General features: G+C 35.4%; 1 protein-coding gene across 1 annotated transcript in view; it reads right to left on the bottom strand.

The window, feature by feature from the left end:
* Col25a1 (collagen type XXV alpha 1 chain) overlaps positions 1–17,655 on the bottom strand; it is a 460,559-nt gene that overhangs the window by 102,411 nt on the left and 340,493 nt on the right. The window contains exons 11-12 of the mRNA XM_071614023.1: positions 3,499–3,525; positions 1,442–1,486 (exon numbers count right to left, since the gene is read on the bottom strand). Coding sequence (XP_071470124.1) covers positions 1,442–1,486; positions 3,499–3,525 — 72 coding nt within the window. The remainder of the gene's footprint in view (positions 1–1,441; positions 1,487–3,498; positions 3,526–17,655) is intronic.

The raw sequence follows: 17,655 nt of genomic DNA, 5'->3' as shown, positions 1-17,655 counted from the left end.
GTTTCCCTCCATGACCTGCAATGCTCCACCCAGAAAGTTAATCTTCTGTCCTTACCAGAATTTGTGAAGCAAAGGGACGTGCATTTTACAAAGTGGAAAATGGAGCTGCGGCATGGTTAGCTAGCCTTGAATGAATGCTGCATGCTTGGTTTATGGCCTAAGGGTGCCATAAGCCTGGGTCAAGAACATTAATTTCACTTGAGAGGCGAGTAATTCCGAAAGAGAGTCTTTACTAAACATAGATTCATCAAATTTCCAGAATTTCACTAAAATAAAATGAAGGGAAATTTTACTAGTAATAGCAAACACTAATGTAAGGGCTTCATGTCTGTTCCTTACATTGACCTTATTGGGAAGGATCTGCTACTGTCTCTCTCTTCCAGAGGAGAAACTGAGGCCAGAAACTTTAAGGACTTGGTCAAATTCACATTACCTCTAAGTAGCACACTCATGCTTTTAGCCACTTTGCAAGTTCTGATAGAGAAGCCAAGATGGAGAAAAGATGGAAAGGACTATGAGGCATCTTAGTCTCTCTGCAAAGGCTGGCCTCCTTATAATTTCAGAGTTTGGTCCAGGGCACATGGATTTAAAATATTCTGGGAATACAAGCAGATGAGTCACAGGATTTCTAAAGCCTAGGCTCAGATCTCTGAGGGGGACAGGAAAGTCCCTAACTCTGCATCCTGCCTTCTGGTAGACTAGCCCAGCCATGGGCTTTGTCAGCTCTCACAATGGCTTTCCTGGTCTCTGTAGAGGTTCCAGATTGCAGAGCCAGTCAGGACTGTTGGGGAACACAGAATGTCAGACTTATCCACGGGATTACGCTAGATGCTTTGTCCACCGGTAAGTATGTGGAAGGAATAAATACACTGAGGCATGGAAATATGGGTATGTGGAGTTGTGAAGTTCTGGTTTTACTTTATTATTCTCCCTCGCTATTAACAGTACCACAAAAGTATTAATATGAGTATGGCAAGCGTATTTAACCCTCATTCTGTTCAACAATTAAAAAAGCTTGCTTCTGGATTCAGAAGGTTTTATAGGTTCCCTCTGTAAAAATAACTTTTGTTAACCCAGAAACAGTACCTAGTTTAACCATGACTAGAATAAACTAGAGTGCATTTTGTTCTTCAAGAAAAATGTTAAATTTGGCATTTCCCTAAGCCATTTATATTTATGAAAAAGATATAGCTGTATCATACATATAACTGATCAAACTGGCATTCAAAATACTTACAATGGAAATTTTTCAGTTTCTGACTAGTGCCTTTTTCAAAATGACACAGATTTGATCATTTGTACCATACTTTTCCATACTTCAGAAGTACATGTAGTACTTGTATAAGCACAAAAACTTATTGTTAACTCATTCACTAGAATAATTTTGTGATTTGAATGCTCTCCAAATTATAAAAGAAATTATATATTCAAAGGAACTCACCTTTTGTCCATTCATTCCTGGGATTCCAGGTGCTCCAATGGAACCCTAAGGAGATTCATAATTAAATTAAATTGCATAATCACACAATATTTCAATTCTAAATTTATATTGTGTTAGTTATGTCAGTCATAACTTTACCTTGGTAAAACATCACAGAATTTATGTGCAAAAAATTATAAGATTATGTTTTTTTCAGATCTTATTCACTATCTGAAAATATATAACATAGGTAGTCTTCAAGCTTTCTCAAAAACTCAAGTTAAAATTTAAACTTGTTTCCAAATATCCACTTAACCCTAATATGATTTTAAAGAATTTCATGTCATAAATTGAGATCCATATCTATCAGAAAGTTATATGGCTTTAAATTTTGTTGTTAAGAAATAAATAGCCTTTGTTCCATCTGGAAAAAGCCTTACACTAGCAGTAATTCTTGAATTTCAAGAGTGTAAATAACATAAAAATATACTAAAATAACAACTGTTTGTCCTACACCTAAATAAAGGACCCATGTTGTAAACTCAAGATTTTTGTCTTTGGAGTATTTTCCCCCTGGACTCTCAGGTAGTATGTTTATGCCACCCAAATTTGAATGTCTTCAGAGTGGACTCAAAAAATATCATAAATGTTATACACTGATCAGGAAAAAAAAATACCTTCTGCACAAAACATTTTAAGATATGTGTGCGTGCAAGTGCATACATACATACTTGGGTGAGTATGGATGGTTGGGCATAGATGGGGTGCACTGAGAGTAGGAAAGCTAATTTGACTCAAGAAAATCTAAGTCATTTAAGTGGACACAGAAGCATTAGCAAACAGTGATGTCATTTCCTTCCCTTACACCTCCCTTTTAGGCTCTGGAGAAATCATTTTAAAATACAATGTGCTTATTCTTTGTCTAGAACTAGAAAACAGATTTTCTTCTTTGTAGATATATATTAAATTTCTTTAATAATAATGGGAAATTTTTTTAATAGTAATGACCAACCAAAATCTGTTCTAAAAATCAGTCTACCCTTTCCCCCCAAAAAGTAATTATATGCAAAACAAATTAAGATGGTAAATTCCTTGGTTCATTCAATGATTATATGGGGTGGGTCATTAAAGTACTTCCCGAAGGCTGAAGCAGTAATTTTATCCTAGTCGAATGTGGATTAGGATAGCTTTACAATTTCACACCATGCTTAATAGAGACATTATTGAGAGGGACAAAGTGTTCCTATACACAAGTTGTCTCACAACTCATTGGCTTTTACTTGGTTTGTAGGATTATGTTTCAACAGATGCCACATGCCCAGTGCTTGGGGGATAAAAAGTCTCTATCTTTGATGGATTCCAAAGATAAAGAATAATCACTTTTCCACCTGTTATAATAAAATTGTTTTCTTTAGTTTTCTGCAGGTTAACTATCCCTTTTTCCCCCCTGCAGGAGGGGAGGTTAGTGGGGAATGGGGGACTTCCTTCTATTTTGTTTGCAAAGAGCCTTCTTCCTGCTAGTGACATATTTACCTCTGTGGTATTGGTGTAATTTTAGAAACCCTAGATTCTCCCCCAGGAGAATGTAATGGTCAATTTGGATGACTGTGGATAACACTGAAATGACAATCAGGAAGTCACTTTTCAGTTACCTTGGCAAAGGAGGACACTTAGTGGACCCCTGAAATGCAGCAACAAACACATTTTTCGTCCTGGGCAGTTCTGTGGCCCTTTGGTTATTACATATTTGAGCAAGACCATGCATTCAATTTGCAATGTCATTCGATCTTTTGCATTTTAAGTTTTGTCACATTGTTTAAACAGTATTTGAATTAAAAATTCAATAACCGACACTCTCAGCAGACAGCTTAACAAGGTCTGCTGTGGATTTTCAGAATTTTCTACAATGGAGTTGATTAGAAATCTAATGCTACTCTGTATGAATTATTTTTAGAAAGCAGAATGTACAAACCAGACTGCTTCAGCATGGCTTACAGTAGCTAATTCTGCCCACCTCTCTTGCAAGCCATTAGGCGATGGGAGTATAATTACTTCCACAGCATTGTTAGATACTCTACCTTTTGTCCTGGAGGCCCCAGAGGACCCTGAAAAAGAAATATAATTTAATCAACATAACACTATAGCCATTCAAGCTTAGATGACTAATTAAATCTGTCCTAATCTGTAGGTTCTCTTTGCTCTACTGAAATACAGTGATGCTCAAGGAAAATTTTCAGTTGGAAGTACAGATGGGTGTTTTTTCCCATTTTATTCTTTTTTGAAGAACATTCAGCATATGCAATAGGGTTCTGATTGTTTCTCCAGGGAGAAAAAAAAAAAAAAAAAAAAAAAGAACATTTGCTGTTCCAGTGCCTCTGTTTCTTCAAATACTTGCAGATCTATCATATCAATCTCATTTAGAGGGGCTGCAGGTATTTTTGCTAGAAGCTGTTACAATGCAATGCCCTTCCCCAACTAACAGACATTATGTGAATTCTGCATCTGCAAAACTTCAGTAAGCAGATTTGCAAAGGAAATAATTAAATAGCTTACAAAGATTTGTTCTATTCTTTCTCAGAGAAAATGTGGTCAATTGACCTGCACAAAAACTTGTTTACAAACTAGGGGTGGCCAAGGTCAACTGTGGCACTCAGTTTGTACCTGAAAAGGGAACAAAAGATGCTGCCAACTGTTGCTTAGTCTATAATGGGAGTTGGGGGATACAATGTTTAGTGAGATGAATGAGAACATTTACACAGAAAATGTAAATGTGACAGTTTTGAGATTTAGCAGTTTAAAAACCACAAAGTCAGTGTTGGGATTCTGTTGGCTTTATTTAGAGCAAGGCATGGCTTTGGGAGAGTGGAAAGGAACACAAGGACATATAGCTACATTTCTGACTTTTTGTTCTATTTTAAAATTAAAATATTAAATACTTCTAATCCTTTCAAAAATATATTTACTTTTTTGTATGGTTTAGTGAAGTTATAGACATTATCATTTCATGTAAAATCTCTTTTGCTCAATACACTTTAATTAATGGCAATCTTAATTTCAATGTGTGACATTTCCATTAATTAGGATCTTAGATTCATACTCAGTTACATTAAATAAAACACTAGGGTCGTCATTAGAGGAAGAACTAGTCATGCATCATTGTTTAAAATTAAAAATACACAATGTTCAGGAACATTGGTGAAACTGTTCCTCATGGATCTTTTGTAATCCTACAAGTAAGACTAATAATTTCCTCATATAATCAGCTTTAGGTTATTGAAAGTTCACCATTTACTACCATTTTTATATATTCCTATTGATATCCTCAACCAACCCACCAAAATTTTAATGAGCTTGCTATCTACATATCTGTGGTCACTCTCCCTACCCATTCTAATTCTTCTATTTAAAATTCTCTGTTTCAGGTTTGCAGAGAAAATAAGAGACTTCAGGTGTAAATTCCCTCGACATCATGTCTCTCATCAACCCCAATCCACATGGACCCTTCTCCGGTATCAGAGAAAGAAGATTCCCACCTCCCATGCAAGGCCAATTCATTTGGTAGGCTCTGGAATCCATCCTTGGCCTCTGTCCTCAGGGATCTGTTTCCATCAATTACCCCTACATCCGTATCAGAGCCTCCCCTTCTCCACCAGTTCCTTCTCCTTAGCACATAAACATGTTTAATCATTTCCTCACTTGGGTAAATTGTTTGGGAAGTAAATGTTAATGCTGAGTAAAAGGCAGAGTTTAGAGGTTGTGGTGATAGGAGATCTGAGAATGAAGACAAGCCGTGGGTCTTATCATTGTCTAGGATTCCATTTTCTCAAGTGTCTCTAGAGCATTTCATGTCTTAAAATGTTGATGTTAGAAAGGAAATCATATAACAAGGAGCACATTAATGCAATGTTTAGACTGAAAATGTGTAGGTTCAATTCACAAAAGGTTTCTTTCCCATTGTAAACCTAACTTTGCCACTTGAAAAAATATTATTCCCTAAAACTGGATATTTCATTACATGGATATATAACCCTGGAACAGACTATTTAAAATGAAAATAAGAGAAAATTTTACATCAAATATTTTAACTAGAGGCCAACATATCTGGTATTTTCTATTTTGGTTTATGCTTATGGTCACATTAAATCAGAGATTTAGAAAAACTGATCATAGCTCTGAAATCCATAAAATTATATTAGTTCTCTATTTTAATGCAATATTCATGGATAATTGTAAAGAAAGCATTATTGTTCCCTTCACTTTTAGGAAATTAGTGTTATTTTTGGTAAACTAGAAAAATAAAAGCAGTTTTTAATATTTAACATTAATTTTGAATTGTGAATACATGTCTTATAGTCATAATTCTGCTGCCAAGAATACATTCTCAGCTTTTGAACACATTAGTAAAAAAAAATGCTATCTAGCCAAGGAGAATATAATCCATTTCCAAGAGGAAACTGGGAATAGAGTTGGACGTAAGGCAAAGATATACATTTGTAAGTATACACACAAACGTACACACCCCAGTTATTTTAATGAGCAATATTTTACATGCGTTTTTAGTATCCTTGGATGAATACTACTACTATGTACCTCTAATGTTGTAATAATTAAATTTAAACTTACAAAATAAGATTTCCCTGCTTAACATTTATTTTGAAATTAGAGTATGTTGCCAGTTGGTTAAGATGTCTACGTTTGATTAGTCTTGTGGCTTCTGGTACAAATAAAGCAATGGACAAATACCATAGATTCATTCATTAATTGACCTAATCTTTCTGAATTTATTTATACTTTCAGCCTGCACAATAGCTGAATGAAGTAAGTCATCAATTCATTATTTACTAGTGAAACTAATGCTTCTTATTATTCTGAAAATTAAAATTCTAGTGGTTTAAGATTTCTAAAGTAAGTCCATTATTATTATCCCCATAACTCAACAAGTTTGGATCAAGTAGTTTTCCAAAGTAGGGCTATAATCTTCTTGGTCCATTTTTATTAATCAATGAAGTGCTCCTTTCTTAGACATTTTCTTGACAGGCAAATTTGAAATTTGCATATACTTTGCACACAACCAAATAAGGTGGAAATACTCAAAATAAAATTTTTATTTTTCCAGATAGTTTCTATGTTTCAAGTTTAGAAATTATGCAACACATAGAATCTTAACCTATTAAGCTATATTTCTTTAACTCCAAAAATTCCCACTATAATTTGAATCTTAAAATATACTCATCTCACTATAGTTTCTGGTTGATATAAAATGCTTAAACTTTGCATTGAAGAATTATGCACATAATTATGAACATAATTCTACTCAAAAGATGAAAATCAAATGAGACACTGAAAAATTCTAAGTATGAATTACCAACGCCATGTAGATCTTTACACCAGAGTTTCCACAATCTTCCATAAAAGACCACAGAAAAATGGGCCAAAGTTCAGATAGAAACTTGTAAACTAGTAAGGAATTATACAGCGCACTTGATTTTCCTTCCTGTTTCCCCTTCCTTTGCTAGATTCCATTTCTGAATATTATGTACAATTTTCAGCACATGGTGAGCAAGTAAGTTAAAGAAATACGATAGTCCCCACGTTGGTGATCATCTTCCCCAATATCAGTTAACTCTGGCCTGAGAGTGATTCTTTACTCCTGCTCTGAGCCCCTCGGATACATAAGACTCTCTCTTTGGTCCAGTCCTCTTCTCCAGCTGCACTGCTGTGCCCTTGTTGGAGCCCTCATCTCTCTTTCACCTAGCTAATGTGACAGCCATCTAATGGCCACTCTACTTTTAGCCTCCTTCAGTCTTTCTGCACACTGCTGTCTGAGTGAGCTTTCTAGAATGCTAATGGTTCCATATTTCTGCTTAAACATCCTTTGATGGCTTTTGGTAATAGTTGTACATCATCCCATAAGCCATGCTTCCAACACCTCTGGCTGCCTGTTGCAATAAGGGGTTTCTCTCTGTTCCTCTCTCCTGCAACCATCTATAAATCAGAGCTCAGTGCCCCTGCCTGTGGGGTTCAGTTCCCTTCTTTTGTTCTCCAAAGCATCCCTATGTTAGGGCCTTTTCATAGAACTTGACAACATTATTGTAATTGTTTGGTTACTTCTTTCTTTACCCCAAACACCTTTTATTATGCATAGTAAGTGGCATATATTAATTGCTCAGTGAATCCTATGGTGTTCATTCATTTATTCATTCACTTAACAGTTTGTGAGTACCCACTGACTGCCAGGCAATGCTCTAGGCACTGGAAAGCCAATGTCAACTACATAAGACAAAACTCATGCCTTCCTGGACTTCATGTTCTAGTGAAGGGAGAAAGACAATAATAGATGAAAACAAATTGAATCAGGGGGTTAAGTGCTAAAGCAAAGACAGGGAAGGGAATGGGAAGTATTTTAAATGGAGGGTTGGTGAAGACCACAGTGACAAAGTGACTCCTGAGCAGACAGCTGTGAGAGAGGTCAGGCAGACCACATGAATGTAGAAGGGGAAGGATGCTCCAGGCAAGGGGACAGCAAATGCAAGAGCCAAGAGCTGGGAACATGAGAAGTGGATTCAATGAACACCCTGGAAGTTACCAGTAAATTAGATATGGAGAGGGAAGGGAGATTGTATTTGCATGGCCTTATAAGGGCTTATGAGCACAACAGGATTTACTTGGAGGGTGATAAAAATGATAGAATAAGGAATAAAGTCAGTCAAGATTTTTTTCTTATAAATATAGACAATAGTGTCTCAAGATATGAATGGCAAGGCTTCTTACCCTTTTGTTTACCTGAATTATTCTAAATGCTACTGGTTTATTACAATAGCCTCCAGATTTACTTCTAAGTGTAAGAGTGGGTGGAAGAACTCAATTCTGGCTTCTACAATCAAACAGCAAAGCAAAGATCATTCTCATTGCATGGTATCATAAACACTGAGAGTGTTGTGTATATCAGTCTATGATCTCTAATGAACCTCTGAGAGTCATCATGCAAACAGTAGCTGGAATTATCAATCCAAGTTAATCTTCAAAGCAGGCAGTTAAGAAATTGATGATTCTACAACCATTATGCATTGGCTGTACTTTCCAGTTCACATATATTTTAAAAAAGGTTTTTGCTTGATAGATCATGGAATGGAAAAAAATTAATGATTTTTTCTGACACTAGTGAAGTTAGCATAGATTTGATTGAGGTATTAATTACTTAAACAGGATGCAAAGTTTCTAAATGATGTGCTTTAGGAAGCCTCTTGGGAGATGTTTTAAGGCAAGTTCTGGTTGCCTGCTATTAGGAAATGATGTAGGGGGCGGACACAGTTCCTGTTCTGTCCCTGATGGCTAACAGTAAAATTTGAAGCTCTGAAAGCTGCTGGTCATTGCTGTATATAAGAATATACAATCAGCTTCTGTAATAAAAAACACAGGGAACAAAAAAGAGGTGTTCCATTGGTAATGGGGAGAATTAAAAAAGCCTACACTATTAATCCATTTAAAATTAATTCCTTTTTGAGTTAAGAATTTTTCCATGATTTAATAAAAGTGAGACATAATGAAGAAAATGCTTTTTAAAGTCTGGTTCCATTGGGAATAATGATAGCATGCATAATCTAACTTACAGAGCCATAAAACATCAGTACCAGATTTTCTCAAGGATTTTGTGTAACAGATTTTAATTACAACTTTTTGAAGATATTAACCTGGTCAAATGCCTCATAAGATCACAAAATACATAAACTTGGTTTATAAAAAGTTAAGAGGAAATTTGAAACAAATAATGGAAACTTGTCTGATTTAAGAAGCAACCATTTAAGATGTACTTACATAAAATTCTATATTCTACTTGGATGTTTGATGTGGGAAGGTTAAGAAACATAAACTCTAGCCACTATTATATGTCTGTCTGGAGTGGAATTCAAGAGATGTTTTACAAGATTGGATTTCATAGCTGAAGTGTGTGGAGATGCCAAACCAGAAACTATTGGGAATGTTTAGAATATAAGAGACTGTGCTGAAATGTTTTCATTGTGAAGGCCAATGATTTAATTGAACAGTCTGTGGAGGAACACAGCGTAAACAAGAGTGAAGGCAGTGCTGAGATGGGGTAGCTACACCTCTTGGATCAATTCCTCATGGACCATATCTCCATTTATATTTATCATTTATATTTTCCCAAGTAGCCCATATCCTCCCCTGGTTAGTCTTCATTTGAAGTTCTTACTCATTCTTACATGGATTATGGTCATAGCTCACACATCTTGTGAGCCTTCTTCAGTTCACCCAAGGCTAGTAGATTTTACATCTTCAGAATTGTAGGTTAGTACTCAACAAAAATTATTGTTGGCAAAACTAAAACAATGCATGAATGAATGTAAAAATTATAAAATCCTGTTTTAGATATCTACAATTATTTTACCAAACTGTCATCCTGCTACCTGGCATGACACTGGAAAGAGCTCCTGGTTTTGAGGCAATTGTTTGTTTAAGCATCTGAGACTTTTATTTCAATAAGATGGCTCCATAATTTCTTTGAAAAAAAATTTGCCTAAAATCTGGAGCTCATTAATAAGAGCTAGCACTACATCTATTCATGAACATTTGATGAAAAAAATTCTAATGGACTAATTCTTTTTCAAAAGTAGCAATTTTTTTTCTGACTCTGTATCTCATGGGCTCATTCTCCTGGGGAGGGGGGAAATACTAAACAGGGATGATTCATTTATTGGTATTTCTCAAAATCATGAGGCTATGACCTTTTTAAGGGAGGTCTCTTAAAACTCAGGAAATTAAAGAGGTAATACATTTTTCTCACTGCTTGACAAAACCAGAACCCAAGACTAAATATTAAGTACCACTTGCCGATGAAAGACAGATCTAGGTATTCGAGAATCTATGTTCTGATCAGGTTCCAAAACAAGAGACTCTATATCACCTTTCACCAGATATCCACAGCTGAAATTAGCTCACTCATTCCTTCTACATATTTAATAAATTGTTTCTTAGTGCTGAACCCCAAATGGAAATGACCCAAAAAGAAAGAAAAATTAACAGGCTCCTCTGCCCTCCACGATTACACACACTTCCCTTGCGTATCATAAAGGAAAGAGATTTATGGTTCATAAAGGCCTATCACCCCATACTACACTCAGCAAAAAATATTTCTACTGGGTAAAGTATTAAGTGCTTTTCCTATTTTAAATCAGCAACGTTTAGAAACACTGGTTCCTAGAATTTAAATATTCCATGATCCACAGAAGGTCTTAAATTTAAGACTATAATAAATAGTCATATGTTACTAAGATCTGTTTTCTATCTAGATAGATCAGTGTTGTCTAATAGAAAGTTTTGCAATTATGGAAACAGTCTATATTGCTCAACCCAATAGGGAAGCCACTCGCCTCATGGCTATTGAAATGTGGTTACTTGCAATTTTTAGAAAGTGAAATTTTAATCTTACTTAATATAAATTAGTTGAAATTAAAACTGTTACATACACTAGTAGATACTGTATTGGACAGTGTGGATTTAGACTAAAACACATAAAAACTGCAATCAGCTGGATTTCAGCATACTTCTGCCACTATTCACCTTGTGACCCCAGCCAAGTTACTTCTGGTGCTGTGTTTTAGGTGATTTCTAAGATTTCCTCTGAATCTGCTGCTGTGTCCGATTTGAAACTAGCTACCTAGTGTGACTAGAAATTAGTGCAATTACTTTTCCACTGTCCTCATGAAAATCAGTCTTTTGGTTACACTATCCATATTCATGAGCCCATGTATATACTCCAAATATATTCTAATCTATAATACTTAAAAGACTGTAAGAAGGTGCAGAAGAAAAGGCAATTTATAGTAATTCTGTTAGATTTATCTTGCTTAGCCCCACCTCTGGGGTGAAATGACATCTAAGAAGCTGATTTATTTATATTAGTATATGATTTATTGATTTGTTATTCATTCAGTTTACCCAACATAGGAAGTACCCACACCTACAATAAGATGTGACAAATGTTGTGAGATGCTGGGTATGAGGGAAGATGACAATTTCTTACTTCGTTTGGAAAAGGGTGCATGTATATGTGTACATGTGAAGTTTTCTCAAAGGAGGTGACAACAGCAGATCTACTTTTTTAAAGCTCCATTCAGTTAAGGGACTCTTGGACTCCCCTTAGACCCAATTAAGAAAGCTCCTGTTTTGGGACCTGTGATTTAGAGAGCTCTTCTCTGGTTGTGTTTCTCCTGAGGTTAGGAATCTTTGAGTTGGTGGGGGCATGCCCACCTGTATTCCTTATCACCTCAACCTTAAATGATGCTTTGGGTATTAAAGACCCTGGAATTTTCTGCTCCAATGACTTCAAACACAATGAGTTGCCTCTTTCCCAGGTCTATTATTCTGAAGGTGAACCACACCTTTGGTGTGCACAACAATGAATTGGAAGAGGGGGCAAAAAGGTGGGTATTTTGAGGGGTGTGCATGAAATTTGGTCCCCTGAGCATCCAAGAGTCTGAGTCTTATAGTTTGAAAGGGGTGGGAGAAAAAAGGAAGCGGGCCAGGGACTAGGAGCTTGTCACACAACTCTTTCCAAGTCACCACACTCCGACTTTGAATTTTAAGGAGGGCAAATTTTCCATGCCATTCCATGAATTTTAAGGAGGGCAAATTTCCATGTCATTCCATGTCATTATGAAAACGTGTTTATACAGGTTAGAAGATAGAACATATATCACTTAACAGTTTATTAGCTGGGTTTGTAACTTTGTGATATTTACAAATCTTACAGGAGGACTTCCATTTGTCCTTGCCCTAAAATGTGTATATTTGTCCTAAATTTGTAAATATAACGCAAAGACTTTAGATAACGTTATTATATCCTCACTCAAAAGTCACATATTTTGCTTCAATATTTCTACAATAGGTTGGATTCTAAAGTTAAAAGAAATGATAACTCGAGAAGTTGATTACAGTTTCAAAGATGATTTAAAATTTTTATTCCTTTGAAATTTAACATGACTGCTGCACTTAACTGTCTGCAGGACACACACACACACACACACACACACACACACAGGACATATATCTGTAGTTTATAATAAAACACAGAAAGATAACAGGACTTTAGATCTGGGAGGGTACTCATGTCACTTAGTCTCACCACTTTCTTTAGATGAGAAATCTAAGGTCTAGATTTCTTAATTTGTTCAATATAACATAGGTTCTAATACAGACTGGAACCAGTGCAAAGACAGTTGACCATAGAGCAAATTTACAGCCCAGAGATCATTAAGTATAAAGATACAACAAGGAAAGAGTACAGTGTTATTTACTCAGACTTTCGGGCTTTTTTTTTTGAACTTCTGCCATTTGATTATGCTTCTAAATGATGGTTGAACATCCTTCCCCAAAGCTGAGATTTTGTTTCTAGAAGACAGAACCATCCTCAAAAGAAAGCAAATGTTCCCCTCTGTTCCTTCACTATCACAACTTTGGGCACCTCTGGAGATGTCTGTGGCCCACAGGAATGGACACAGAGCTCCCTTGTGCCATGCAACTGGGAGGGACGCTGGGCTGGCACAGGAAGGAGGAGGCATCACTTGTCTACTTGCTCTCGGTTCATTTGGGAAACAAAGCATTGCAGGCTTGGGACAAAAGCACCAAGGAGGCGGGAAGGGCACTGTCAGTGTGGCATTTATATGTACTTCATGGACAATCAGATTAAGTGAGGATAATAAAGCATTAGGACGGTTGCTAAGACATCCCAGCAGGCAGGGTGCACAACTGAACACCCAGTTTTGCCAAACCACATTTCATTATTAAAATCTAGGCTAATGCCTATGCAAAGATGATTTTCTTCATTTTTGTTATTTGTGCTTTGATGGTTTCAGATTTTGCTTTCTCTGCCAGATCCAAATCAGGAAGAGTCTGCTGTTGTCTCCAATGTCTGACATCTGCTGATCAAGACAGCAGGCAGATCAAAGTTCAACTGAGTAAAATGATGAATTTTATCAAATCTGTGCACAGTGATATATATAACTGAATATTTAAAGCAAGTGTTGGTTATTTCACTTTTTATTTTAAATCAAACAGAAATAATTATTTATGCTTATGCTATTAACTAACATTTTTTAAAAAGCAGGTTGTCACTTGGGCAACAATGTATTAAATGTGTTTATAGGCAAAACTAAAAGAAACTAAAGAATATCCATAAGTTCTTCAGACACTAGTCCAAATTTCACTTTAATGAAAAATTTTTTTCTGACTTTTGAATTCACAGATACCATCAAGGTCCAATAAGTAACAATTTGAGTATTTTTATAGTTCAAAAAGAGATGACAGATATGTTTTGTAGATTACATATATTTGTGGAAGGGGAGATGGAAAGAATAAAGAGTTTCAGAAAATGATATGATCTATGAAGCCTTGGATATAGATATTTTGAACTAAAAAACAATATTCAGCAAACTGGGACTAGTTGGTGTGTGTGAATGTGTATAAATATATACATATATAATATTTATAAAATATATGTATATAATATATATATATATAATACATATAATATATATAATGTAAATATATATTTATTTATTTTAATGTGGTGCTGAGGATTGAACCCAGTGCCTCATACATGCTAGGCAAGTGCTCTACCACTGAGCCACAACCCTAGCCCTAGATGGTATATTTTTTAAAATGCCATTTATATTTCATGTTTCTGAGAACTTCTGAATTTGTCAAAGAAAGAAACAGTAAGAATATCTAAAGGAAAAATACCTTCAAAAATACGATTTTAACCACTATTTACATTCCAGAAGAACTGGAAGATAAAGATCACTCTTGCTAGAACACATTTGAGCACTTTCAACTCTGGTCGGCAGTTGGTTTTATTCTTGTGTCTGGTTTTATAAGATAGTGTGCGTCTGTTCTTATTTAGATGGAGTCAAATTTACTTAAGCTCAAGATTCTGTTTTTTAAAATCTCATCCTGAACTTCTCAGAAAACCCAAAGGTCACATTTACAGAGTAGATGCACAGCAGGATTAAATAAATGTGAAACTGCTTGAGCTGCAGATTTTCTTTTTTATTGTATCATAGATGCCGTTAATCTTCAGATGATTATTTTTGCAATATAAACTATCTATCCTGGATTATGAAAACTAATTCCCTACCTGCCACACTCATAAACAGTTTTGTAAGACCCAATTTTAGGCTATTTCTAGCTTCCTCATTTCATCATTGGAGATATTTTAAATTTATAAATATCCTCCAGTGCCTCTTAAGACCCTCATGGAAGCAAATATTCCTCTAGGACACAAAGCAACAAGTGTAGCAGGTTTTACATAATGAGGGCAAGATGGGAGCAGTGGTATTTACCATGCTGTCTTGTTTTAACTCGTGGGTGAGAAATGTTATGAAAAATTAATGATGTGATATATGGGAGAAGATGGATAAAACACGACCATCACCATCACCACCAAGAATAAACAGGACAAAAAAAAAAAAAAACTGCTCTATCAATTACACTATGTGATATGCTGTAACTAAGTTGATAGCTATTGAGTCGTTCTCAGCCCTTACATTTCATATAGCAGTCTTTCTGCAGGCTGAGTTCTATCACTGGACATTTGTTTTAGCATTAATACTTCTTTTTATGGATTTTCTGTAGTTCATAAAACATTTCATATAAGTATTTCACTTGCTTCTTACCATAATCTAGTGAGATAAATAGATTAGGAATTATTGCCTACACTTTATAGATCAGTAAAAAAGATCATAGACCATACTATATCTCTAAGTGGTTCCAAGTCCAGAATTACAGGTACGGCGTACTTTTCACCATATCAGACTGCTAGTTAAAACACATGTGCACACAAATATATGTATACACACCCAGACTTCAAAATATTGGAAAGAAAATTTCTGAAGAAATTTTTCTCCTCATGAAAATTACAATTATATGTCTAGTATTCTCTTCTCTATGAGATGAATTAAAATATACAGGTACTATTCAAGTTAACAAGGAGAATTGTGATTTTTTAAAAAATGAGAGATTTTTAAATCAGAGAAACATTTATGTTAAACAAATATAAACTATAAAATTTCAATTTGCTGGAAAGTGGAATAAGGGGGTTATACTACTTTACAAAAAGACTTTAAATAGGGTAGCTTTAAATAGTAAAATTTCCCAGCACATTTAAAATATGGTGATTTTTGAAAATCTGATTCATATGAAACTTTACAGGGATACATCTGCTATATAAATCCATGCATGTTCACCTGTAATTTACTCTAGAGAGAACAACTGAGTGATAATAATAATAACATGCTCACATAGTTCTTCATTATATATTTTAAAGTGCTTTCCTCTAATTTATTGCATTTGTCTTTTATAGCAGGCAGAAAGGATATTATCCTTTCTTTACAGATGAGAAATTGAGAGGTTAAGTAACTTGCCCAAGGTCAGACAGACGTTCATTCATCTACTGCTCTGAGTGATGGAGTTTTAACGGGGTAGTCAAGGCAGGAAGGTTCCTCCTCCTCCCTTTTTAACCAGCTGTGAAGGCTATTAAAAGAGGTGGATGATCTCACAAACATAATGTTGAATGAAAGAAGCCAGACACAACTGTGTACATACTGTATGATGCAATTAATATATAATTCAAATGCAGGCAAGACTAATCTATGGCGACAGAAGTCAGAATGGTGGTTACCTTTGGGATGGGGACTGGGAGGTAGAGCAGGGCTTATGATGATATTCTAGTAATTGATCTGGTTTGTACGTAGTTTCATGTACTTTTGAAAATATATTGAGATGGACACTATGATGTGTCTACTTTTCCTATTATAGAACTTTCACTTAAGAAAAAGGATTTTCTATCTTTAAATGCAGTAATTTTTAAATGTACTTTAGAAGATCACTGCATACACCTTTCCTTGGGATATTTTGATTTCAATTAAGTTTCTTAGAGTCATTTAAAAAAATAAGAACATGAACTGAATCTGAAAAATTTAAAGAGAAGAAAAAGTTTATAGAAAAAATAACCAGTAGTATCTGCAATGAGAAAGTTTTTATCTGAAATAGGAAATCTAAGTACCCTAAGATATTAACACAGTTCATTTAGGGCTGGGTTAAACATTTATATTTAATGATATCTGTCTGAGAATTGAGTGTATTTCAGTGGTAGGGTTCATGTTCAGCATACAGGAACCTGGGTTTTATCCCTAGCACCAAAAATCCAAGAAACAAGGAATTGTAGAAAAATGGGATTATGTTGTTATTCATATAGTAGTACATCCTTGAGAGCATATATAATTCAAGAAAGATAAGAATATTGTTTTTAAGAAATATCCATTTTATTCTAGGATATTGCATATTGTGATGCAGGGCTGGGTATCAGGAAAGCCAGTCAGTGCCAATGATAATTTCTGGGTAGGCTAGAAACAATCCAAACTCTTGAGGTTGTGATGTAAGAATGGATGGGAGAAATATGTTTTGACCATTTTTTCCAGAATAAAAATCATAGATTCAATTGCTTAAAGCAATTCCAATTTTTATATCATATAGTCTTGCAAGAATCCTTCACACTGTGACTCCATAACACAGGTGTTGATGCTACACTTCTATGTAGTTATCACTAGTGACAGATGTGATTTTTCATTTCTTTTTCTTTCATTTTATTTGCTTTTTTTTAAAAAAATACATAATGGCACCAAAAATAATCTGTATCAAATATCTACCTTGATATTTTAGGTCAAGAATGGAATTTCCAGGCAGCGGGTGTGATTTGATCCTAGGGTGCTTTCATTTCATCAGAGCTCTTGCTCACAAAGGCAGCTGAGTGGGTGTGTTGCTCCCAGGGAGAGTGCTGTTGAAAGCTCTGAGGGGGAAGCCTTTGACCTTCCACATTCCCATGCTGGCTTCCATTCCCCACACACTGTTGTTCTCCAGTGCATTAGTTTTACAAGGGCCTAGCTAAGGATTTTTTAAAATAAATTTTATACGCTGATTACCTGTACACTATGAGCCACCCATCATATAGCTTGGACCCTATCAAGCTTATTAGGATCACCCGCCAGCTCCTGGTGCGGTTTCTGGGTCTATCCATTCTGCAGCTGGGATGGGTACCTGTTGTCCTTTGACATTGGGGTAACTAGAGCATCAACCGCATTTCCCCATAGTGTTCAAACTGTAAAGTGGGCTAGAAGAGCAGCTTGAAAGACAGAGTCAGGGAGAGGTGGCTGAAGGCATTT

The sequence above is a fragment of the Marmota flaviventris genome, chromosome 7 (genome assembly GCF_047511675.1).
Source record: "Marmota flaviventris isolate mMarFla1 chromosome 7, mMarFla1.hap1, whole genome shotgun sequence".
NCBI lineage: Eukaryota > Metazoa > Chordata > Mammalia > Rodentia > Sciuridae > Marmota > Marmota flaviventris.
Note: the sequence above shows the minus strand (reverse complement) of the source record. Positions and strands in the feature narration are given on the sequence as shown.